This window comes from Callospermophilus lateralis, chromosome 4, assembly GCF_048772815.1.
Source record: "Callospermophilus lateralis isolate mCalLat2 chromosome 4, mCalLat2.hap1, whole genome shotgun sequence".
Classification (NCBI taxonomy): domain Eukaryota; kingdom Metazoa; phylum Chordata; class Mammalia; order Rodentia; family Sciuridae; genus Callospermophilus; species Callospermophilus lateralis.
Genome location: NC_135308.1, coordinates 147,446,427 through 147,471,391, shown reverse-complemented (window position 1 = coordinate 147,471,391; position 24,965 = coordinate 147,446,427). Strand labels below are relative to the sequence as shown.

General features: G+C 32.8%; 1 protein-coding gene across 3 annotated transcripts in view; it reads right to left on the bottom strand.

The window, feature by feature from the left end:
• Window positions 1-306: 306 nt before the first annotated feature.
• The window catches only part of Scyl2 (SCY1 like pseudokinase 2), a 61,962-nt gene continuing 37,303 nt past the window's right edge, over window positions 307-24,965 (bottom strand). For 2 of the 3 annotated variants that reach the window (XM_076855004.1, XM_076855005.1), the window contains exons 11-18: window positions 19,739-19,852; window positions 16,362-16,494; window positions 13,180-13,298; window positions 9,204-9,304; window positions 8,443-8,509; window positions 5,149-5,238; window positions 3,509-3,628; window positions 307-2,373 (exon numbers count right to left, since the gene is read on the bottom strand). In XM_076855004.1, the coding sequence (XP_076711119.1) occupies window positions 1,729-2,373; window positions 3,509-3,628; window positions 5,149-5,238; window positions 8,443-8,509; window positions 9,204-9,304; window positions 13,180-13,298; window positions 16,362-16,494; window positions 19,739-19,852 (1,389 nt within the window). In that variant the 3' untranslated portion in view covers window positions 307-1,728. The remainder of the gene's footprint in view (window positions 2,374-3,508; window positions 3,629-5,148; window positions 5,239-8,442; window positions 8,510-9,203; window positions 9,305-13,179; window positions 13,299-16,361; window positions 16,495-19,738; window positions 19,853-24,965) is intronic. The other variant, XM_076855006.1, reaches the window with a different exon arrangement.

Sequence of the window (24,965 nt, the reverse complement as noted above, 5' to 3'; positions counted from 1 at the left end):
GATGTATTTGACAAAAACATTTTTGATCTTCCAAGTGTTTTTCATTTCTTGGCTAAGTTTCTTTAGCAATCTTATCAGTCCTTCCAAATTCATGCTACAAAGTATTTAGCTTCAAAAACCAGACATGAGAGCTGACTTATTTTTTTAAGTGCCCTCTGAACTGAACGCTATTATTAATATTAAGCAATATTAATGTCATCACATTTTGTAGTCAAGTACCGCATATTAAATATATTGTGTGTATGTGTATGTGTGTGTTTTTCAACAAATATTTAATTCCAATGAATAAACATAGTACCAGCACACTAAACTTCATATGATTTATTTTAAATGATTGCTGGCTCCAGATAATTAAAAACCACAAACTGTATGGCAGCAACTATAATACATACACAGTTCTTTAAAAGTTTTAAAGTTATCACATAACGGTGAAATATGATTTTTAAAAATACAAATGACATTTATAGCATAAGGCTCTGTGGTTGAAAAATCAGCAAATTAAAGAAAAACATCAGAGAAAGATTTTGAAAAATAAAATGTTTCCTTTTGGAGAATTTATTCTTTGCTTTCTAAAAATGGCTGATTATGAACATTACAATGTACAAACAAAAAATCCCTGGAATCCCTAGAAAAGAAAGAATTAATAGTAACAACTTAGGAGTTCAGATTATCATGGCAACTGAAAATTAATCTGTGGGTAGCCAGAACATATAACTGCTCGTTTTTAAAGAAGTTTATTACATTTAAAACAATACAGAAGAAATCTCAAAAGTTCACTCATTAAATATAGTTTAATTCTTACAAATTTCTTTTTGAAAATGTGATCCATATATGCTACAACCTCAGAAGTTGAAACCTCAGAATTGGAAACAAAATATAAAGGCAGTAGTCAGGGAAATCATATCAGAGTGCTTCGTCAAATATCAGTACAAATCAGCACATACCTCTTCTGTGACACAGTAGGGGGAAAAATGGATTCTAAATATATCCAAGTAAATGCAGAAAAATACATTGCTATTTGAGGCAGATCATGCTAAAATATAATTCTCAATGATTAGTTTGCATTTGAGATGGTTGTTAATGATGCTTTTATTTTTTTTGTTAATGATGTTTTTAAACCAATGAAATCAAATTAAATTTTGCAGTATTTCTCAGACTTTTGTACTCAACATTAGTTCATCAAAAAAGCTTAAATGATTGAAAAAAGCAAATGAACTGATCCTTCTTTTTATGCTTATCATTTTCTCAAACTAAATGCAAACAAATCAATATAGCATCAAGATTTTTCACATACTAAAATGAAGACTAATGACTTGTGAAGGTAGACTGTACCACACAGTATGTAACAGGTGAGCCTGCAGTTACCATCAACTCAATTTTTCAATAACATCAAGATTTACAAGCCAAAATAAACATTTGATTTAAAAATTCTGCTATTCAAGATAACTCAGTTGTCCTTTTTCTCTTTGAGATTGATAAGGATTGGGTCTCTAAAAACCTGAAGAGTTGTTTGATAGAGGGAAAAAAATCCTCAATGCTTTAAAAAACTCAACTGGTTAGGAGTCCATACAATTACTATGCTGGCTGGCATGAAAACATGTGTTTTCTGTCACAGAACCATTCACTTTCCCATAGAAGCAGTTTCTTCAAGCCATCTATACAAAGATGTAAATCAGCTTACCCATGATTAAAACAGAAATAATCCTTGAAAAATAGGAGTAAGAAACCTCACCCAAAAAGATCTTTTAAATCATTGCTAGCTGAACTGCTACTGGTCATAGTAGTTGGTGGCTGTGCAAAATTCTGTGGGCTAAAGAAAGGATTACCCTGCATACCAAAGGCAGATTGTCCCATCATGTTCACTTGTGTTCCCATTACTGAACTGCCCATAACTGGAGAACCTTGAGGAGGTACAAACTGATTAAGCCACTGATTTGGTTTCTGTTGTGACAGTTGGTTCATGCTAACTTTTGGTTTCTGGGGGCCAAAGAGATTATTAAGGGCAGACATATCTGTGGGTCTTTGTTGAGTCTGTTTCACACCAGCAGGAGGAACACTCAAAGCACTGAAGTTTGGCAAAGTAGAAGGTGCTCCCAGAGTCATTTTGGTCACTCCAGGTGTGCTTGTACTACTGAAGAAGTTCTGGTTTGTATTAACTGGCATGTTGAATCCTGAAGTCTGAAACCCCATGTTTGCATTTAGGCCATTTGTCAAATTTCTCTTTGTATTATCAATTGGTGTAGAAAACATCATACCAAGGCCCGCAGAAGGAACAGAAGTGAAGGTGCTCGAAGTAGAAAGTTTAGGGGTACTAACAGAAAGGCTTGTCAAAGATGACATATTATCCATCAATGTGTCTGTCAAGTCCTTAGTCTGAAAAATATGAGGGAATCACTTTTATCTCCAAGAAATCCAAATTAATTTATAATTGGCAAATATGTGACAAATTAAATTATAAAGGACAAAATTAAAATTAATCTCAAGGGTCTACACCAAGTCAGCAAACTACAGCCTATAAGACAAATAAAGCCTGCCACCTAAACTTTAAACTCCAATTAAGTGATATATTATCTCTGCAAAGTAAAAATGCATTCTTCTCAATAAACTGATATTACAAAAAAGAATACTATTTTTATATTTTTAATTTCATCAGAATTTCATGGGAATTTGTTCCCTCCGTTCTTAATAATTACCTTATAAGATATTCTTAATTTTGCCTCTCCACCTATAAAGAATTTTTTCTCAGAGGAAGAACTTATAATTAAGAGGCAACAGAAAAAAAAATTAAGAAAGCTTTTAAATACAATTACTTCTTAAAATAGTAAGATATGTAAACTCTCTCTCTGCAAACAGAGTTTTATTCACTGCCATAGCACCAGCATCCAGAATAATATCTGGAACATAGTAGGAAGTAAATACTGGTCAGGTGACACAGATACATTTTCCGAAATCAAGTTAAAAAAAACTAATAAGCTATAACTGAAAACCAAAAATATAAAACTATTTTTAATTCAAAAATACATAAGCACAGGGCTGGAGTTGTGGCACAGTGGTAGAGCATTTGCATAGCATGTGTGAGGCCCTGGGTTCAATTCTCAGCACCACATATAAATAAATGAATAAAATAAAGGTCCATCAACATCTAAAATAAATAAATATATATGTATGTGTATATATATATATAAAATACATAAGAGCATGAATATATTAATAATACTCTTGATCATTTCAAAGTGAAGAGAGTTGAAGAAGAACTATGAGACCTAACTTTTTAAAAAACCTCACCTATTCATTCAGCTTCCTCTTTACTGATAGTAAACACTATCATGAAACACTGTACATTAGGCAAGTTATGAAGGAACTGCTAGAAAAGCCTTTATGCTCATACTTTTTTTTAGAAACAACCAATTAAATTATTCTTTGAAATACATCTTTTACAAATAATAGTAGGCTAGTTTCTACTCACTAGTAGTATACTTTAATTTATGCAAAAGAAATTAACTCTGACCTGTTTGACTGGAGCAACTGGTTTGTGTACTTGGGGTTTAAGAGGCTGCTGGCTTTTCAACTTCTGTGCCTGCTCCTGTTCTTTTGCTAATTTTTGCTTTTCTTCAAGTGTAAGTGATGCCTTCAAATAAAAGAGAGCAAAAAATCAACTGGCAACTCCATAAATCCATTTATAAAACAAAATATTTCTTCTTTAGCTTTAGGCAGAAATTCACAGAGTCTGTGCTAAAATATTTCTAGTATGAAAACAGCTATCATTTTAAAATCGTTTATTAGAAATATCTTGTTCTAGTCAATGAGAATATGATTAAGTTATTTCATTCTGCAATTGAGAGATCTTGTTCAACTCTAACTAGTTCTCTCAAAAAATATTTTAGAAACTTACCAAAAAGCCTAGGAAAAACTAAACAAAAACATTCTTACACTACCAACAGCTGCATCAGATCTGAAATCTTTTTCTTTTATTAATGACCTTGTTACCCCTTAAGGTCATCCAATATATTCTCTTATAATTTTATAAACTATTATGCCCAGCAGTCCATTTATATGTACAGGTACTCATATTTGGTGAATGAAGAGAAGAACAACAGCAGAGGTCAAAAAGTGACGTTAAGTACTTTTTTTATATTGGTGTAACTAAAATTTCAATAGAAAAGTATCATTGTAGAGTTTACTATTTAAAATTAGAGGAAGAACAAACTTTAATAGGAAACAGAAGAAAAAAATCTACTCAGATTTTTAATTCACTATGAGATGGAATCAAATCTATTTTGGAAATTATCTTTCAAATAGCATTGGCTCACTACTAATAAGTCATACTGAGATCATATATTCCTGACAGAATAAACCAAGAGGGGTGTATACTCCAACATTTCTGTGGTATTCTTGCCAAAAATGAATAAATGTTGACTAATTATGAGAAAATAATGGCATACACAAATTGAAGACCATACTACCAAATAACTGACTGGTACTCTTCAAAAAATGTTAAGGTAGGGGCCAGGGTTGTGGTTCAGTGGTAGAGCATTTGCCTAGCATGTGTGAGGCACTGGGTTCAATTCTTAGCACTGCATATAAATAAATGAATAAAATAAAAGTCCATCAACAACTAAAAATATATAAAAAATAATCTTTTTAAAAAAGACCAAAGTAAAAGTCTATAATAAACTATAAAAGTTAAAGTTGTTACCACAGAATGAAAGGGAAGAAGAGAGGTAAAGTTGTTGGGCTAAGGAAAAAAAAAAAAAAAAAGAAAGGAAAAAGTTTAGAACTCAAATTGGTGGGATAGAGTGAAGAGAGAAATTAAATAACTGAAGAACCACAATTAGGGAGAGCCCAAGGTAGATAGACAGCATCAATCTGAAGTGACTGCCATCAACATAGGAAACACAGAGTGAGAAAAGACAGGCAATCTAGAAATGCTACCATGTGGGAGGTCGAGTAATAAAGGAAGCCAAAAATCTTAAGCTACATGGGGTAGGTCATGTTCCAACGATGAAGATATTTCATGAAGATAATACAAAAAGATATACAAAATGTTTCTTATTAAGATGCTAAATAGTGTTCCCTAATAAAAACCCATGATTTATAGGAAATCCTTCAATATAAATAAGAGTGCTAAAAAAGAGTAAAGAAACTCACTCTTTTATGTCTATTTTGTAACTCATCTTCTTTACTTTCTGATTCACAAGTCAGAAGGTCTGTTCCAATGTTGTTAAAAACCTTGTCAATCTAGTGAAACAGAAAAATTCCATCAATCAAAGAGACTCCAATAAAAATGTGATTTTATCAGGGAGGAAATAAAAAAATACTTAGAGTAAATGAGAACTCTGATACAATATATCAAAATCTCTGGGACACTATGAAGGCAGTGCTTAGAGGAAAGTTCATTGCAGTGAGCTCATACATAAAAAGAATAAAAAGTCAACAAATAAATGAGCTAACATTATATCTCAAAGCCCTAGAAAAAGAAGAACAAATCAACACCAAAGGAAGAAGACAGGAAATAATTAAAATCACAGCTGAAATCAATGAAATTGAAACAAAAGAAACAATTCGAAAAATTGATAAAACGAAAAATTGGTTCTTTGAAAAAATAAATGAAATTGATAAACCTTAGCTACACTAACAAAGAGAACGAAAACTAAATTACTAAAATTTGTGATGAAAAAGGAAATATCACGGTGGACACTAATAAAATATAGAAAATAATTGGAAACTATTTTAAAAATTTAAACTCCAATAAAATAGAAAATCTCAAAGACATCAACAAACTTCTAGCGAAATATGACCTACCCAAACTAAATCAGAAGGACATACACAATTTAAACAGATCAATTTCAAGCAATGAAATAGAAGATGCCATCAAAAGCCTACCAACCAAGCAAAGCCCAGAACCAGATGGATTCTCAGCAGAGTTCTATAAGATCTTCAAAGAATTAATACCAATACTCTTCAAATTATTCCATGAAATAGAAAAAGAGGGAGCCCTTCCAAACTCATTCTGTGAGGCTAGTATCATCCTGATACCAAAACCTGACAAAGATACTACTCAATGAAAGAAAACTTCAGACCAATATCCCTGATGAAGACACAAAAATTCTTAATAAAATTCTGGCAAATCGCATACAAAAACTTATTAAAAAGATAGTGCACCATGATCAAGTGGGTTTCACTCCAGGGACGCAAAGCTGCTTCAACATACAGAAATCAATAAACATAATAAACCACATCAATAAACTTAAAGATAAGAGTCATATGATTATCTCAATAGATGCAGAAAAAGCATTTGACAAAATACAGCACCTCTTCATGTTCAAAACACCACAGAAACTAGGGATAGTAGGACCCATACCTCAATACTCAATATGCATGCATGCATGCTGGGGTTGTGGCTCATGGGAGAGCACTTGCCTAGCACATGTGAGGCGCTGGGTTTGATACTCAGCACCACATTAAATAAATAAATAAATAAGAGATATTATTTCCATTTATAACTTTTTAAAAAAGAGTTTATTAAACAAAAAAGAAATTTAAAAGCTATGTATGCTAAACACAAGACAAACATCATTCTAAATGGAGAAAAATTGAGAGCATTCCCTCTAAAAACTAAAACAAGACAAGGATGCCCTATTTCACCACTTCTACTCAACATAGTCCTTGGAACTCAACTCGGAGCAATCAGAAATTAAAGGGATACAAAAAGAAAAAGAGCTCAAACTATCACTATTTGCTGAGGACATGATTCTATATCTAAAAGAGCCAAAAAATTCCACCAGAAAAACTTCTAGAACTAATAAATAAATTAGCAAAGTAGCAGGATATAAAATCAATACCCATAAATCAAATGCATTTCTATACATAAGTGATGAATTCAATGTGAAAAAAAATAGGAAACTACCCTATTCTCAATAGCCTCAAAAAAAAATAAAAAACTTGGGAATCAGTCTAACAATAGAGGTGAAGGGGAGAGTTGTGGCTCAACGGTAGAGCACTTGCCTACTATGTGTGAGGCACTGGGTTTGATTCTCAGCACCACATATAAATAAATAAACACTGACAACTAAAAAAGAAAAAAAGAGGTGAAAGATCTCTACAATGAAAACTACAGAACACTAAAGAAAAAAATTGAAGAAGACCTTAGAAGATGGAAAGATCTCCCATGTTCTTGGATAGACAGAATTAATACTGTCAACATGGCCATCCTACCAAAAGCACTATACAAAATTAATGCAATTTCCATTAAATTTCTGAAGATGTTCTTCATAGAAAAAGAGAAAGCAGTCATGAAATTCATTTGAAAAAATAAGAGAAACAAAATACCAAAGCAATCATTAGCAAGAAGAACAAAGCAGGAGGCGTCACAATACCAGACCTTAAACTATAATACATAGCAAAAGGAACAAAAACAGCATGGCATTGGTACCAAAATAGACATGTAGTCCAATGGTATAAAATAGAAGACATAGAGACAAACCCACATAAATATAGTTATCTCATACTAGACAAAGGTGCCAAAATATACATTGGGGAAAAGATAGCCTCTTCAACAGATGGTGCTGGGAAAAGTGGAAATCCATATGTAACAAAATGAAATTAAACCTCTCACCCTGCACAAAACCAACTCAAAGTGTATCAAAGATTTAGGCACTAGAACAGAGACCCTAGAAGGAAAAGGAGGCCCAAATCTTCATCATGTCAGCTTATGTACTAACTTCCTGAATACAACTGCTGGCCCAAGAAGTAAAATCAAGAATCAATACATAGAATGGATTCAAACTAAAAAGCTTCTTCTCAGCAAAGGAAACAATCAATAACATAAAGAGAGAGCCTACAGAATAGGAAAAAATCTTTACCACATGCACCTCAGGTACAGCACTAATCTCCAGGATATATAAAGAAGTCAAAAAACTGGCACCGTGTATAGCCAGAGAAATGAGAAGTTATGTTCCATTTGTGTTTAATGTATCAAAATGCATACTACTGTCACGTATAACTAAGTAGAACAAGTTGTTTTAAATTTTTTAATTGATACATACAAACCTTATAAAATAATGTTCAAGATGGAGACAAAGATTAGTTTCAAAACTAAAACACCTTACCTAAGATTTGTCAAGAAGCCACCTCACATAAGACTCAGCCTCTCATTTTATTCCATAGTAAGATAACCATTCAAGTTCATTTCTTTTAGAGTTAAGTTCAAAACATAGACTTTTGTTATAAAGATTACTATAATCTCAAAATAACAATACTACTGTGTGTATGTGTGTGTGTAAGTAAACTTTAAAATTACAAAAAAATACATTCCTTGGTTAATGGGTATTATACAAATTAAATGCTTTTACTCTGTTAAAAAAAAAAAGTGACTTTATTGCTTAAAAGGCTCCTAAATAAAGCACACCATTAAGTACTTTCTGCAAAAATTAAATATCTTACCTGATTCCCAACATTTGTAACTTTTATCTCCTCAGAAGCATTCATTGAATTTCCTATGTCCAAAGATCTATAGAAGAGTTGAATTATAACAAAGCAACAAAAACAAATGCATATTTTAAAATACACATCCTAAAAACTGTTTGCCTTCAGAATTTATTAGAATCCAAATAAATTGCAACATCATTCTTTAGAAAGAGTATAATATTGTCCACTGTTTTCTACTAATAATATCTGCTTGTTCAAAAAAATAACTTTTGTCATCATTATCCAAAGAACATGTATGAAGACACAAATTGGGGTGAATATACTTTGTATACAATCAGAGATATGAAAAATTTGAGCTCTATATGTGTAATATGAATTATAATGCATTCCACTGTCATATATAAATAAAAACAATTTAATAAAAAAATAACATTTGTATGAAAGTCCTTTTTAAAAACTCAACATTTGAGATAAGGTGTTTAATAACCTGCGATTACAAGTCCAATGGCTAAAACTGACAAAATTCTATTTCTGAGAAAATCCCTTATGTAGAGAAAATGCTAAGATTATAGTATATTACATTTTTGTACTCAGAAGTCATATTAGATTTTTCAACATCCTATTTTATCTCAATTCATCTTAATATGTCAGAAAAATTTTAAATATGGTTAAATTAAAATCCAGCAATTTTTCTATTCCATATTCTAAAATATCAATCATGAGGTAATTTTTATCTCACTACTGGACAACGTGCAATTCATTTACAACCTACTTACTTCTGCTGTTCTTGCATTATATGAAGTTGCTCCAGTTTAGTCTTATGTTCAGACTCCAATCTACTAAGCATCTCTTTTATGACGGAAATGAAAGAATTGAACTGGTATAATAAGAAATTGATATGGTTATAAAATTTCAAGTTTGCAGTAATCAATTAAGGTAAATAAGCTAATCATAATTGTGTATTTTTCCAGCGGCTCACAACAAGCATAGTACATTTAAACTCAGCATATCACAGCAAGCTTTTACAACCTTTATATGGTGGTGACATGATAGCTGATGAGGCTTTTAAGTTCCAGAAAACATGTTTCAATGAGTTATATATATATATACTAAGTTGTCAGACAGCTATTATTTCAGGATTTTATTTTTTTTTCTGGCACTGAGAACTGAACCCAGGGCCTCACACATGCTAAGTAATACTCTACTGCTAAGTTTTCAAAGATCTTACATAAGTTTACCCCAGCAGTTATACATTGATTACTTGTCCTATCTGGAAACAATTCATTTAATAATATATAAAAAACTTCTGTTTAAACAAATTGTTAGAAAAATGACATATTTGGCTAGAATGAACATTGTTTTTTGAAAAGTTAGCAGAAATATTAAATCAACATAATTCATCTTTCAAATACTTAAAATTCAAAAATATGCCTAATACTACATCTTTTTTTGTTGTTGTTGTTAAACTTTGGTTAATGGTCCATGATTCTTATAGTACCTCTGGATCATCTTAAACAAGTTATTCTAATGACACCATAAGTTACAGGAAGACTCTTTCTTTTCATCTTATCATGAGAATTACAAAAAGTATATTGCTTCAACCATTTATCATGATTTCCTGATTCGTTTTTTAAAAACCTTCACTGAAGTATAATATATTAATAGAAAAGTCTGCGTGTGTGTATACACAGCTCAAAAAATTCACAAACTGAACATGCCCATCAAAACCAGTAGCCTGATATAGAAACAAAACATTGTCAGTACCCCAGAAGCTTTCTTCTAACCTCTTCTAGTCATTTCCCACTCCCAACCCCTACAGATAAGCACTATTTTGACTTCCAGCTATGTAAACTGTTTTTGTACTTTATATAAATAGAATCATCTGTTTCATTTACTTTATGTTTGTGAGATTCATCCATATTGTTGCATGTAGTTTGTGCAAAGAAGAGTTAACATGATAGGCCTGAACAGCTATTTTTAGGTCTGATTACCAAGTCAGCCTCTGGCTGGTAACTGGAACTTAGATTTTAGGATGGGTTCCATTATTAACTGATAAGAGTGGTTCCCTATGCTTAAACTGCTTCTACAAAGAATTTATCACATGCTGAACACCTGCTTTCCTTTTGGGAGTCTGGATTTGAGAACATGCCAAGCAGAGGATACTACATGATCAGCTCTCAATAAAAACTTTGGGTACTGAGTCTCCAGTGAGATTCCCTAGGTGGTAAAATTTCACATTTTGTCACAACTCATTATTAGGCAAACTGAGAGCATCCTATGTGATTTCACTTGGAAAGACCTCTAGAAGTTTGTGCCAACTTTCTTCCAGACTGGGCCCTATGAATCTTTCCCCTTTCCCAATTTTGCTTTATATCCTTTCACCACAATAAACAGGAACTATAAGTATATCTATACATGGGTCCCAATGAGCCATCCAATCTGTCTAGGGGGTTGGGGGATCTTAGAAGCTTTCCATAAACACATCATAGATTGTTCAGTGTGTCTGAAGTTTTTTTTTTTTTAAATAACTTTGTTTATTTTTTTTTTTTTAGAGAGAGAGTGAGAGAGAGAGAGAGAGAGAGAGAGAGAGAGAGAATTTTTTTAATATTTATTTATTTATTTTATTTTTTTAGTTTTCGGCAGACACACATCTCTGCTTGTATGTGGTGCTGAGGATCGAACACAGGCCGCACGCAAGCCAGGCGAGCGCGCTACCGCTTGAGCCATATCCCTAGCCCAACTTTGTTTATTTTTATGTGGTGCTGAGGATCGAACCCAGGGCCTCGCACATGGTAGGCAAATGCTCTACCGCTGAGCCACAACCCAGCCCTCTGCAGTTTTTTAATCAAATGTTAAAAATGTCTTTTTACTAAGTTCCTTTATCTTTTTTCACTTAAAGTATAGTATACTTAAATTATTTTAAATCACAACCATCAGAACATGAATTAGGAACCCTGACCATGAATAGGAAAGCAGATTATATCTCTGCTAACCTACTGTAAAACACCAGAAAGATATGATCCAAAGTATTTCTGAAGGTGAAAATAGGCTCTAAAACAGAAACCATAAAGCTGAAGAAAACATAAGATTTCAAATGGAATCATACATCCTAAAATAAGCATTTGGAAATATATTAAAACATCCTAAGTCAGAATTATGAGAACTACAAACAGAAATTACAAAACAGATGAAAGGGCATATAAACCTATTCCTCTTTAGTATTCAATGTCTCCTATTTTGTCAACCCTAAACCCAATCTTGCCACCCAAGATAAAGTATCAAATCTAGGAACAAACTTTCAAAGGCTTATCCTACTCCTTCAAACAGAATGTTAAATCCTTCACAAGTTTCTCTACCTCAAAACTGCTCACTCAGTACTCTCCACACTGCCAAAAAATCTCATTTTGAAACTTTCTGCTTCCTTCATTGTAATAAATCACTTTTGAGTCCTTCTTTCTAAATCTGCCCTGCCTATCCATCTCTGATATTCTCAAGTTAAACAGTAACTCTTCACATACTTCTCCATTATACTTCATTAAACACCATTTCCACTGTAAACAAAAAATATCTTGTTGTGACTCTACATCTCAAGTTTTCTCTCAATCTGGTTTTTGTTTTTGGCACTGCACTAAGAGTTGGGGTTACAATGAATAATAAACCATAATAACCAGACTTTGAGGAAGAGTTTAACTCTTCAGGAAGAGTCAGAGTAACCATAGCTATGGTAACTGTATCAAGAGGTATACAGAGAGAATTCTATAATAATTTTTGAACATACATTATACCTTTGCCCAAATACATACATGTTGAAAGTTCAAATACCTAAATCAGACTGGCATTTAAAGGCTACCTACCCATTTTAGTCTTACTTTATCTTATCCTATTTTCCCCTACATATCAAATTGAATTATTTCTTCTCTTGTTGGCTTTCATGACACAACCTGCCATGGTAGAGAAGCCAACGTGGCCTAGAACCAACAGTGGCATACAATTATCACCCAGCTAGGAAAGACCCTCAGTCCAACTGCCAAAAGGAACTGAATCCTGCCAGAAACCATATAAATGCACTTAGAGGTAGATTATCCACCAGATGGGCCTTCAAGTGAGCTTTAAGTCCTTGACTCAGCACTATGAGAAATTCTGAGTAGAAACTCCAACTAAGCCAAGCCCTGGCTTGGTTGATCCATAGAAAATGTGAGATAATGTGATTTTCTTTAAAACACTAAATTTAGCCAGGCACAGGTGGTCAATGCCTGTAATCCTAGCTATTTGGGAGTCTGATGCAGGAGGATGGCAAGTCCAAGGACAGCACAGGCAATTTTCTGACAGTAGCTCAGTGGTAGAGTGCTTGCCTAGCACATACAAGGCCAAGGTACAACACAAAACAAACAAACCCACAACCAAAAATATGGAGGAAAAAAAACAATAAATTTGCAATGACATTATATAGCAATGAATAACAAATATAATCTCCAACACATTGCTTGAGTTTGTTCTTTATTCATGTTAGCTTCTCAGCCTGGATCTAAAGTAGTTACAAACACTACTCATCTTTCAACATTCTGCTCATTTATCAGTTCCCAAATATTTATATTTATCTATCTTCCCTTCCTACCCATAAACTTTCTTCATCTAACTCTGCCATATTTTTCCTTGTTTCATCAATTTTTACATGTAATATACTTATATAGTTATACAACATATATAATTCCAAGAAAACAGTAAACTGAATAAACACAAAAATATTCCCACCTGATTAAGATTGAGATTGTTTTCAATACTCAGAGGAATGAGATGTGGCAACACTTTTCCAGCCAGCTGCTCTTTGGTGATTCCCAGCTTCTTATGAGTAAAAGTACATTTGTAAATACCTGATAGAAAAGAATGTGACTAATTTTATAAGTTAACACTATAAGTTAATAGTAATCATTCAAACAGCATGTCTGTACGAAATTTTTTGGTAATTGGTATAGTATAAATTTTTCCCAGTCAGAACCTCAGAATGAGGATGCTCTTACATATGGATCAGAATAATTTCAGCCTTATCATCAATACAGATTTAAATAGTATGACATTTATCCTATGCTCTTTTGTGCATGTAACAATAGCATATTAAAAGCTTAATCGGGGCTAGGGTTGTGGCTCAGCGGTAGAGCGCTCTCCTGGCATGTGTGAGGCCCTGGGTTCGATCCTCAACACCACATATAAATAAATAAAATAAAGGTAATGCGTTCACCTACAAAAACATTTTATCAAATAAAATTCAACATGTTTGAAACTTAAAAATTTAACCCCACTATCATTCCCTACTGTCTCACCTATTTATTTGACCTTCAAGACCACACTTGTTATACCCATTCCACAGTTTTCTGGTTGTAAATTGTACATTTGCTCCTAATTCTCTGAATACCTTTGTGTTATTAAGTGTTCTATATATAACCCAAAGCTTTATCTGCCCTATCTGCTATTATTGTTAATATACACATAGCTGACGTATGCAAACAATAATTTTATTAAGCATCTATTAACTATTATTTACACTATGCTCATTATATGGTCATTATATCTCTTTGTTTCGCTGAATTCTCATAAAAATCCTACAATGATGTTATTTTTATCCTTATTTAATAATTGAAGAAACTTTTCAAGATCACCCCAGGAACCAGGAACCGAGAGAACTCAGATTAGAATCAGAGCCCCTTTCTACTATGCAAAACTCTTGCTCAGAATGAACTTCTTTGAGCAAAAAAAAAGATTCATATCATAACCCAAGAGTTCTAAATCCACAGAGATCTATAATAAATATCTGCTAATCATTTCTAAAAATATTCACTAAGTTGCACATTATAATAAGTGTTAAGGAACCCAAATAAGTAATATAGTGTCTCTTAAAAATAAAAAATCTCAAATTTAATAAAAGATTTTTTTTTTGCTTCTATAGTTATGTCTGTTTCTATTGTAAGAGGATGTTCTTAGACATTTGCTCTGACATTTCCATATTATATTTTCACAGCTTTAACTATATACAATTTCAGAGTTTTTGGACAGAGTAATTTGCCAATAGAATAAAATGTGCTTTAAGACTAATATGCTTTGGGACTGCAAAATGGTGAGGCCAATATGGAAAGCAGTATGGAGATTTCTGGGAAAGCTGGGAATGGAACCACCATTTGACCCAGCTATTGCCCTTCTCGGACTATTCCCTGAAGACCTCAAAAGAGCGTACTACAGGGATACTGCCACATCGATGTTCATAGCAGCACAATTCACAATAGCTAGACTGTGGAACCAACCCCGATGCCCCTCAATAGATGAATGGATAAAAAAAATGTGGCATTTATACACAATGGAGTACTACGCAGCACTAAGAAATGACAAAATCATGGAATTTGCAGGGAAATGGATGGCACTAGAGCAGATTATGCTAAGTGAAGCTAGCCAATCCCTAAAAAACAAATGCCAAATGTCTTCTTTGATATAATGAGAGCAACCAAGAACAGAGCAGGGAGGAAGAGCAGGAGGAAAAGATTAACATTAAGCAGAGTCATGAAGTGGGAGGGAAAGGGAGAGAAAAGGGAAATTGCTTGGAAATGGAAAGAGACCCTCATTGTTATACAAAATTACATATAAGAGTTTGTGAGGGGAATGGGAAAAAAAATAAGGAGAGAAATGAACTACAGTAGATGGGGTAGAGAGAGAAGATGGGAGGGGAGGGGAGGGGGGATAGTAGAGGATAGGAAAGGTAGCAGAATACAACAGTTACTATTATGGTATTATGTAAAAATGTGGATGTGTAACCGATGTGATTCTGCAATCTTTGTAATGTTTTGAATAACCAATAAAAAAATAAAAATAAAAGAAAAAGAAAAAAAAAAGACTAATATGCTTAATCAATAAATCACTTAGCAATAAAACATAATGGTTAAGATTAAAATGTATATAAATTTTAAAAATCAGCTTTACTACTCCCCAGCTGTATGATCTTGAATAACTCAACCTTTCTGAGCCTTAGTTTCATTTTTATAAAAAATAATAATAATAGCTATCTCATTGTATTTGGGAGAGGATAAAATAAGGCAGAAAAAATACTTTGCCTCTTAGAAGACTGTTATCAGAATTTCAACTTTGCCTCTCTTACTGTGTACCATTTTATGGGGAAAACTATATGCTATCATGATATTGCAAAGTTAGGACTCCCAAACATCTTATCCTTTATAAATGTGAAGATTCTAATGCCCTACCTACTGCCACATCAATGTTTATAGCACTCAATTCACAGTAGCTAAACTATAGAACTAACCTAGGTGACCTTCAACAGATAAATGAATAAAGAAACTGTGGTACATATACACAATGGAATATTTTAAGAACAATGAAATGATGGCATCTGCCGGTAAATGGGTGGAACTGGAGAATATTATGCTAAGCAAAATGAGCCAATCCCAAAGAACCAAAGGCCAAATGTTTTCTCTGATATTCAGAAGCTAATTCACAATAGGGGGTGGGAGAGAATAGAGGTATTCTGCACTAGACAGAGGGGAGTAAAGGGAGGGGAGGGGACATGGGAAAGGAATTGGGTAGAATGAATTAGACATTATTAACCTATGTGCTTATATGATTACATGACCTGTGTAACTCTATACTATGTACAACCAGAAAGAGAAGTTATACTCCATGATATATGATGTGTCAAAATGTATTCTACTGTTATGTATAACTAATTAGAATAAAAAATATTTTTAAAAAAGACTCTAATGCTTTTACTAAAATCAACACAAAGAGCAAAGTTATATTACAATATTCATCCCATCGTATTTCAATTACTGATTACTATAATAATGAAAATCGAGTACAATGGTTTTATAAAATGGAAAATTTACTTGCATAACTATAAAATAATAAAGTAGAATAAAATGACTTTAAGTTTCAGGTACCTAAAATTCCCATGAGGACTGCAGGTTCCTTGGATGGAATTTGTTGTAAGAAGGGTAGTATATCGTCAAGTACAAACCACTTATCCAAGTATTCCAAAATCTTTCCTAAGCACACTAAGGAATTCACACGAACCTATTAAAATGAATTGCATTAGCCATGTAAAGTCTATGTAACATAGAACAAAATATTTAGTGTAAATTTCATTTTCATATAGAAATATGCTAAAATTTCAAGAATAAAAGTAGGTTTTGAAGACATGTTATATTAACACAGAAAATTCACTTATTTTAATTCTCCTGACTTCAGAAAGAATTTGTGATTACTTTACCAGGACACTGGTTAGCTGAAGACAAAGGAATGACTTCAATTTTGTATTATTTTAAATACAGTGATGAGAATTTGTGAAACTTTATCTACATAGGAATTGACTGAGAACATTCCTTTGGGAATATTTCAGTTTTAAGAAGAAATTCATTCTCCCTACTAACTGATAAATTTCACAAGGATTTCAATATTTTATTTTAATTCTGGTTCAATTCTTTTATGTGTGGAGGATGGGGGGAGTGCTGGGGTTTGAACTTGGAGGTGCTTAACCACTGAGCAATACCCCCAATCCTTTTTATTTTAAGAGGAAGTGCAAGTTGTTTAGGGTCTCACTAATTTGCTGAAGCTGGTTCTGAACTTGCAATCCTCTACCTCAGCCTCCCAAGTTGCTGGGATAACAGGCATGTGTCACCATATCTGGATCAAAACTAAATATTTTCACATTTAAAATTATCCATATTTATCTAAAATGCAGTTTTCTATTTCTAACTGTCTTTGACACAGTTACTAAGACCTGACTCAACTTTTGATAAATAGGTCATATCCTAGTTCTTAGCTAGAATTTGTTAAAATAGAATCAAAACCCCTAATATCAATAAAACTCCAATTTAAAAAAAAACAAAAAAGTAAACTAAGGGCTGGGATTGTGGCTCAGCAGTAGAGTGCTAACCTAGTTTGTGCGAGGCCCTGGATTCAATCCTCAGAACCACATAAAAATAAATAAAATAAAGATATTGTATCAATACAACTAAAAAATAAATATATTTTTAAAAAGTAAACTAAGTAGAAAATAATTTGGTTAAAATCACACCATATTTGTACAGAAAAAGTGAAAATAATTTTCCATTTCTGAAAAAAATGAGTTTTCTGAAATTTAAATGAGAAATATTATAAATTCATGATGATATCTGAAGGCTTAACTTTGTCAGATTAAGGTTTATAATAGGAAATGCTACATCTACTGGAATACATACGTGCATATATTTTTTCTTAAGAGAAACTATAAATTCTGGTTTTATTTTATTTTATGTAAATATACAACATTAATCACACAAGTATTTTACCTGTGTAGAATTTTTTTTCTTTATTTTCAATATTAAGGTATAAGTCTAACTCACAACATATGTTTTACAAAATTTCCAGGTTAGAATTTTTAAATCTTAGACAACGTGCCCATGAATGCAACTCGGAAATGCACATGTGCCACTCTGAAGGTAAGCAGGAGCACTGAAAAGTGCTACCTAAAATGCACTTAACGCAGCCATGGCAGCAAACACCTATAACCCTGAAGACTTGGGAGCTGAAGCAGGAAGACGCAAATTCAAGACCATCCTCAGCAATTTAGTGAGGGCCTAAGCAACCTAGCAAGACCCGGTCTCAAAATAAGAAATAAAAAAAGGCTCGGATTTAGCTCAATGGTTAAGTATCCCTGGGTTCAATCCCCAATACAAAAAAAAAAGCACTTAAAAAGTGATATATAAAATGCAAATCCATTCCAGTTACTGTTATAAATATATTCATTATAAATTCTTGTAAACAACACATCAGTGGGCATTAATGTAGATCATTTCATTCAATTTCCTGTGGTTCCTCTGCATATATAACATATTTCACTGCATAACTGTCACAAGCATTAATATGTATTCATGAATACTCTATGCAATCTAATCTTGCATAAAAGACAGGTACATAATAAATAATTTTTAAGTAATACCAGCACAATTTTGGGGGTGAAAACAGTTTCACATAATGGTCAGACCCCACTTTTTGGAAAAATTATTGGCATAAAATCTGACAATTCCGAGGTAAAAAAAAGTACTCAGAACTGAACAAGAATATATACTTGCAGAAAATGTATGCTAAAATGTGTACTGCCATAAGATACAGTAGTAAGATTTTTTGAAATGGCACTTTGAAAACTGAATTTTAAGCTATGTATATAAGGCCATCATCTATTTTGAAAATTCAATCATAAACTTTGAGAACTTCAAAGAAAAAGACTCCCTTTGAAATCCTCTTAATGATGATGACGAAAAACTCAGAGAGGTAAAAGCAACTGCTCAAGGCCACAAAGGTAGTTAGTATAAAAGTGAGAATAAGAACAAGATTCTTGACTTCATTTCATTTCATACTTGTTCATTTGGGTAATGATGTTATGTTTTCAACACTGAGTCTTTCTACCAAAAAACATAAACTGAAATAGATTAGATAGCTACAGAGTAAAATCATGTTAATTATACTGCTTTTTGCCTATAATCATATTAAGCTAAAAATGTTTATTTTATTTAAATTTATATTCCATCAGATAAAGATGGATGGGATCTTTAAATTTAATAATATGCTTTTTATCAAATATCAATATAAAGAACTAATCAGGCAAAGAAAAGACATTTCTCCCTCGATATTACTTCTACAATGAAATATCATTGTGATAAATTCTTAGAGAGAAGGTTAGGAACTTTACTATTTTTGGTATGAGATAATGAAAATTATGTTGTTTGTTCTACTTCCTTGACCAACAAGTAACCTAGTGTTAAAATTCTGTAATCAAAGGACCCAGGTACCTATCTTTGGTTCATATTTTTAGTAAAACTAAAACTGTACTCATATTAATTTATTGTTTTACTGCCCTCTACTTTTTCCTGAAAGTGGGCAAATAAGTGGAGAAGAAGAAACTTAGAGACAGATGACTAAAAATAAAGGCAATTTATAAAAAGAAGCCATTCAAAAAGTTTTTAGGCTCATACACCAAGTTTAACTCTTATGATTATTTTAAAAACAAGAACAAAATAACTTGTGAGTTTAAAAAGAAAAGGATTAGGAGAAAAATAATCACTCAGCTTTTCTATTAGAGCACTCAAAGACAGGGAAGGTGGGTAAGGTTAGGGATGTAATATTATAAAATGCATATCAAAAAAACTATAGCTCATTTTTATATACAGGTGACTTATAACCAAGACCAATTATATGAACAAACCATAATGGGGTCATTAAACAATAAGAAAATGATTTAAATTACTGAAAAAAAATTAACATGCAAGTAACTACTTACAGCAAGGGAAGATGTTTGTAGACAGGCATTTTTAATTCTTGGTATCAAAGCATTTTTCATGGATGGGTAGTCTATAAGATTTGCAAAGGTTGGAATGATGTTTAGACACAGCTCCTATTAAGAAAATAAATCTGATCAATCTTAGAAAAAGATTCTCTCATCCTTCATCTCACATATTCAAAAGCATTTTTCATTTGTATGGTTAATTTGTCATAGTCTGAAATAAATTTCCATATGTATTATGTGGTTCTTTCAATATTCTTCCTAAAAAGAACAATTAAAAACACTTTTCAGTTTTACAGATAAGGAAATGGGCTCAGAAGACCTTCCTCAGGGTTATACTAGATTGTTAAGCCAGACACAGTAGTGTTCTCTTTTAGTCCCAGCACTATGGAGGCTGATGTGGGAGGATTATTTGATCAGCCTAGGGGTTATAAGACTATCCTGGGCAACATATCAAGATCCCATTTCAAAAACAAAACACAAAAACTCAAAATAAACAAAAGTCATAACAGCTAACGTACAGTATACAAAACTCCCTAGTGTGATTCCTAATCTCTTTCCTTAACACAAATCTTCGTTTATTTGTTTGCATTCCAAGCATGGGTCTCTATCACTGATCTAGAACCCCAGACCCCTTAAAAGTAAGAACACATAGGTTTATTATCTTTTATAAGGAAAAATCAAGTATAAAATCATGTAAAAAATATTTTTTAATTAAAGGATCTCTTGGCCTTTATATATATCCCTATGATAGTATTAATACAATGCTTTTTTTTAATCTTTGTTTATTTATTTTTATGTGGTGCTGAAGATCAAACTTAGTGCCTCATATGTGCGAGGCAAGCGCTCTGCCACTGAGCCACAACCCCAGCCCTACAATGCTTTTTTAAAAAAAATTTTAGAGCTCTTAATAATATCAAGGAGAAAATATATTAAGATGGCATTATAAAATTTCAATTTTTAAATTTTTGTGTACATGTGTCTGTCTATATAAGCTTAGGATAAAAAGACTAGAATGATGTATCTGGAATCAATGTTAAGTGTAGTCATTTCTGAGAGAGGAATTTACTTCTTTATATTTTTAAGTATTCATGAGTTCCACATCCATGAACAACCAATCAAAATTAAAATTATTCAAAAAAAATAATTTTACTGAATATGTACAGACTTCAAAAAGGCACTGGGCATGCTGGCACACAAATGAAATCCTGTGGCTCAGGAGGCTGAGACAGGAGGATCAAAAGTTCAAAGCCAGCCTCAGCAACTTAGCAAGACCCTGTCTCAAAAAATAAAAAGGGCTGAGGATGTGCCTCAGTGGTTAAGCACCCTTGGGTTCAATCCCTGGTTAAAAAAAAAAAAAAAAAAAGGCATTATTCCCTAAACAATGCAATTATTTATACAGCATCTACACTGCTTTAGGTATTATAAGTAATCTATAGGAGAATAGGTGTAGGTCATATTCAAGTACTATGCTATTTTATATATGAACTTGAGCATCTGCAGGTTTTAGTATCTGAGGGTCACTGGAACCAATCCCCTGCAGATATCAAAATACAATTATACTTTAAAATTCTGAAAGAATAACATTTAAAAAGAAAAAAGTTAAAGACATTCTTGCTAACTAATATCATGCCATAATATAAATGTTTTAGGCTAGAGGTATAACTTGGCATTTGTGAGGCCCTGGGGTCAAGCCCCAACATCAAAAATAAATAAATAATTTAACTAGGAATGGTGATAACAAGAAAATGAGGGAGACAGGGTGATTTGAGGATTCAATGAGATAAGGAAAAGAAGAAGAAATGACTTGAGAACTACCTGGCTAAAGAACAGAGATTTCAGATAACTTGTAAGGACAAAATGATCCTTGTAGAAAGCACAATAAAGGACATTACTAAGGATAATAGAGGAGCACATATGTATCAAGAAAGAAGCTACTGACAATATCAGGCAAATTAAAGATATTCACTTATAGTTAGCCCAAAGAAATTAACTACTAAGAAAAAGTTACCAAAATACTGGCCTGAATTTTATTTGTTCTAATTTATTCCCAAATTTCTAAAGGCAGATGTAGAGGTTTATATGTTTGTATTTACTCAGAACTATAATAATTGATTAATTATAATAATTTGTGGATAAGAAATAAAAGCTACAGGTAAGAATGCAGAGTAAGTGGGAATGCAAATTAGTAGAGGCATTATGGCAAACAGCATAGAGATTCCTCAAGACACTAGAAATAGAACTAAATTATAATGGATTATTATTATTCAACCATAAAAAAGAACAAAATTCTGTTATTTGCAGCAACATGAATGGAACTTAAAGGCATCATGTTAAGGAAATAAGTCAGGGACTAAAACAAATACCACATATTTTCAATTACATGTGGAAGATAAAAAGTTCATCTCAGAAGTAAATAACAGAATAGTGGTTATCAGAGCCTGGGAAGCATATGAGGGAGGAAGACAGGATGGTTAATGGGTACAGGGGCACACACAGCTAGATAGAAGGAACAGCTTGCAATGTTCTGTAGCACAGTGGAATAACTTGGTTGACAACAATAAATATTTCAAAAACACTAGTAAAGAGGAGCTGGAATATTTTTAACATGAAGAAATGATAAACATCTAAGGTGGCAGATATTACCCTGATCTATCTTTACACATTGTATAAATGGACGGAAATATCACACTGTACAATTACTGTGTCAATTACAAACAAAAAAAAATATATAAAAGATAAAATTTCTTAAAAATACAAGCTACATTTAAGGGACAACTTCCACAAACAAGAGAAGAGAAAGGGCTGAGTTAAATTATGTTAAATTATGTCTAAATCACTAGGCTAAGTGAGAAGGGAGCTCTTTCAGGATGAATAACAGGAGAATGAAAGAAACAAAACCTTAAGGAAATCTAATCAGCAAATTCTCAGGAACTTTGAGACTTCTTATTTTATGTCTTCTCTATAATTGGTGGTGAGGCGATGAACACATCTTCTGTATTTGATTTAAAAGGTAAATAATTTTTAAACTTTGTCAGATGTATTTTTATGCTTCTATTTAAGGTCCCTATCCCATCTACTACATTTCCAAGTGTGCTTCAGAACCACCTCTAACCTCTTAAATATTTATAATCAAACTTTATTTTTAAAACTTCTACTTAGAAATGAATTTCAGAAGTTATATTCCAGACTTCTCCTTGCCTGAAACACGAGAAAAAGATTCATGTTTCTTGCTTTCTCTAGAACTCTCTCAATTATTTAGATACAATTTGTCAAATTCAGGCATATTGAAACTAGTTAATTAGACTGGTGACTAAAATTTATATTGAGTGATTATCAGAAATGCTGGTTTCTAAAATTAAGCAAAGTCGCACTACTGGACTTAACTATGTATTAACTATTTTAATTAAATACTGGCTGATACTCATTGGTTTGATTATGAAGAAAAATGGCCTTTTATACTCAACCTTCTTCCCTCCTCCTTAATTTCTCTAAATATAAAACCAGCTTGACTGAACTGGGCCTTCAATAACATTTAAGGAGGCTATAATTATGGCCCCTTTAAAAAGCTGAAAAACACAGGTAAGCACATCTTCCCCACTCAACCTAAGATCTAATTATAAGGGGAGAAAAAAAATCTGACAACAACCTCCTCACACCCTTGAATAAAATCACAAAGGTTGAAATAGGTTTAAAAAGTGACCTGAAATATGTGGTACTAGGTGCATTAGAAGGAAAAAAAATTAATAACTTTCATAAATTTAAATTCCAGAGTTTTTTGTCAGAATTTCTTTTCTGGAAAAAAGACTTTTAAAAAAAGACCATAACCTTTCAAACATGAATCCACTTCTGCAGTGAGATGTTCTTAACATAAGTAGACATTTTCCAAAATGAAAAAATTAAATTATACTTTTGAGAGGGGAATTTACTGGGGACTGAGTCCAGGGGTACTAACCACTGAGCTACATTTCCAGCCCTTATTTATTTTGAGACCAGGTCTCACTAAATAGTTTAGGGCCTAATTTGATGAGGCTGGCCTTGGACTTGTAATCCTCCTGTTTTAGCCTCTCAAGTCACTGGGATTACAGATGTGTGCCACTGCACCTGGCTAAATTATACTTTTAATAGAAATCCAGAATGTTTTTCCAGATAGAGAGCCCAAAAAAACCAAAATTTTAATAGCAAAAACTACAGAATTAACAGTTTAACAAAGTATTTGTTTTAAGATCGCCTTTGTAAGACAAAATGAGACAAGCAGGGACCTCCATGGAAAAACAGAACCTCTTAACAATAAAGGAGGGAAAATATCTCACAAAAGAATGAGACAACCAAGCCAGCTCTCAGTCTTATGAGGTTAACAGACATACCAGAAAACTGGGAGTTAAACAATGGACCAATCTTCAAGGGTATAAAATTAAAATAATACACCCAAAGACAGGAGGTTGGAAAATCAGCTCAGCCTTCTAAAACTATGTGGTCATCAGAAACACCAAGAAACCAGGGCAAGACAAGACAATGTCACTAAAATCAAACCCACTGAGACAGGACAATAGTTTTCCCTGTTCTATAAACATGAGGGACTTTCTCAGAGAAAAAGGAGCAAATTCCACATGGTAAGAAGCGAATGCATATATAGAAAGAATAGTCACTTAAAGTAATCTGAAGTTATCTTTACTTTATTAGCATAGTAAAAAGTACACAAGGTGGAAATTCAGCTTATAATGAAACATGCAATGCATAAAGAAGCATGATGAAGAGAACAGGTGCAACTAAAACTCCACATCTATGTGTGATGACATCAAGAGACTAGGACCCTCCCTATTCTGTAGATGCCATAAAAGCTGTACACTTTTGTCCTTTGAGTTAGTCTGGGATTTCTGTTCCTACATGCTGCCTTCCTTGTGCTCAAGCATAATAAAGAGTCTTGTTTCTGTCCTAGTTGTGTCTTTATATTAAAGACATCTTCTGATAGAGAACACAGGAAGCCACAGAGTTAGTGACAAAAGCGTTACTGACTACACATGCATTAAGAATGGTCACACTGGGGCTGGGGTTGTGGCTCAGTGGTATCACTCCTGCCTCGCACTCATGAGGCCCTGGGTTCGATCCTCAGCACTACATAAAAATAAATAAATAAAAATTAAAGATATTGTGTTCATCTACAACTAAAAAATATTTTTAAAAAAGAGTGGTCACACTAAATTACTGTGCTTATCTATCTCCT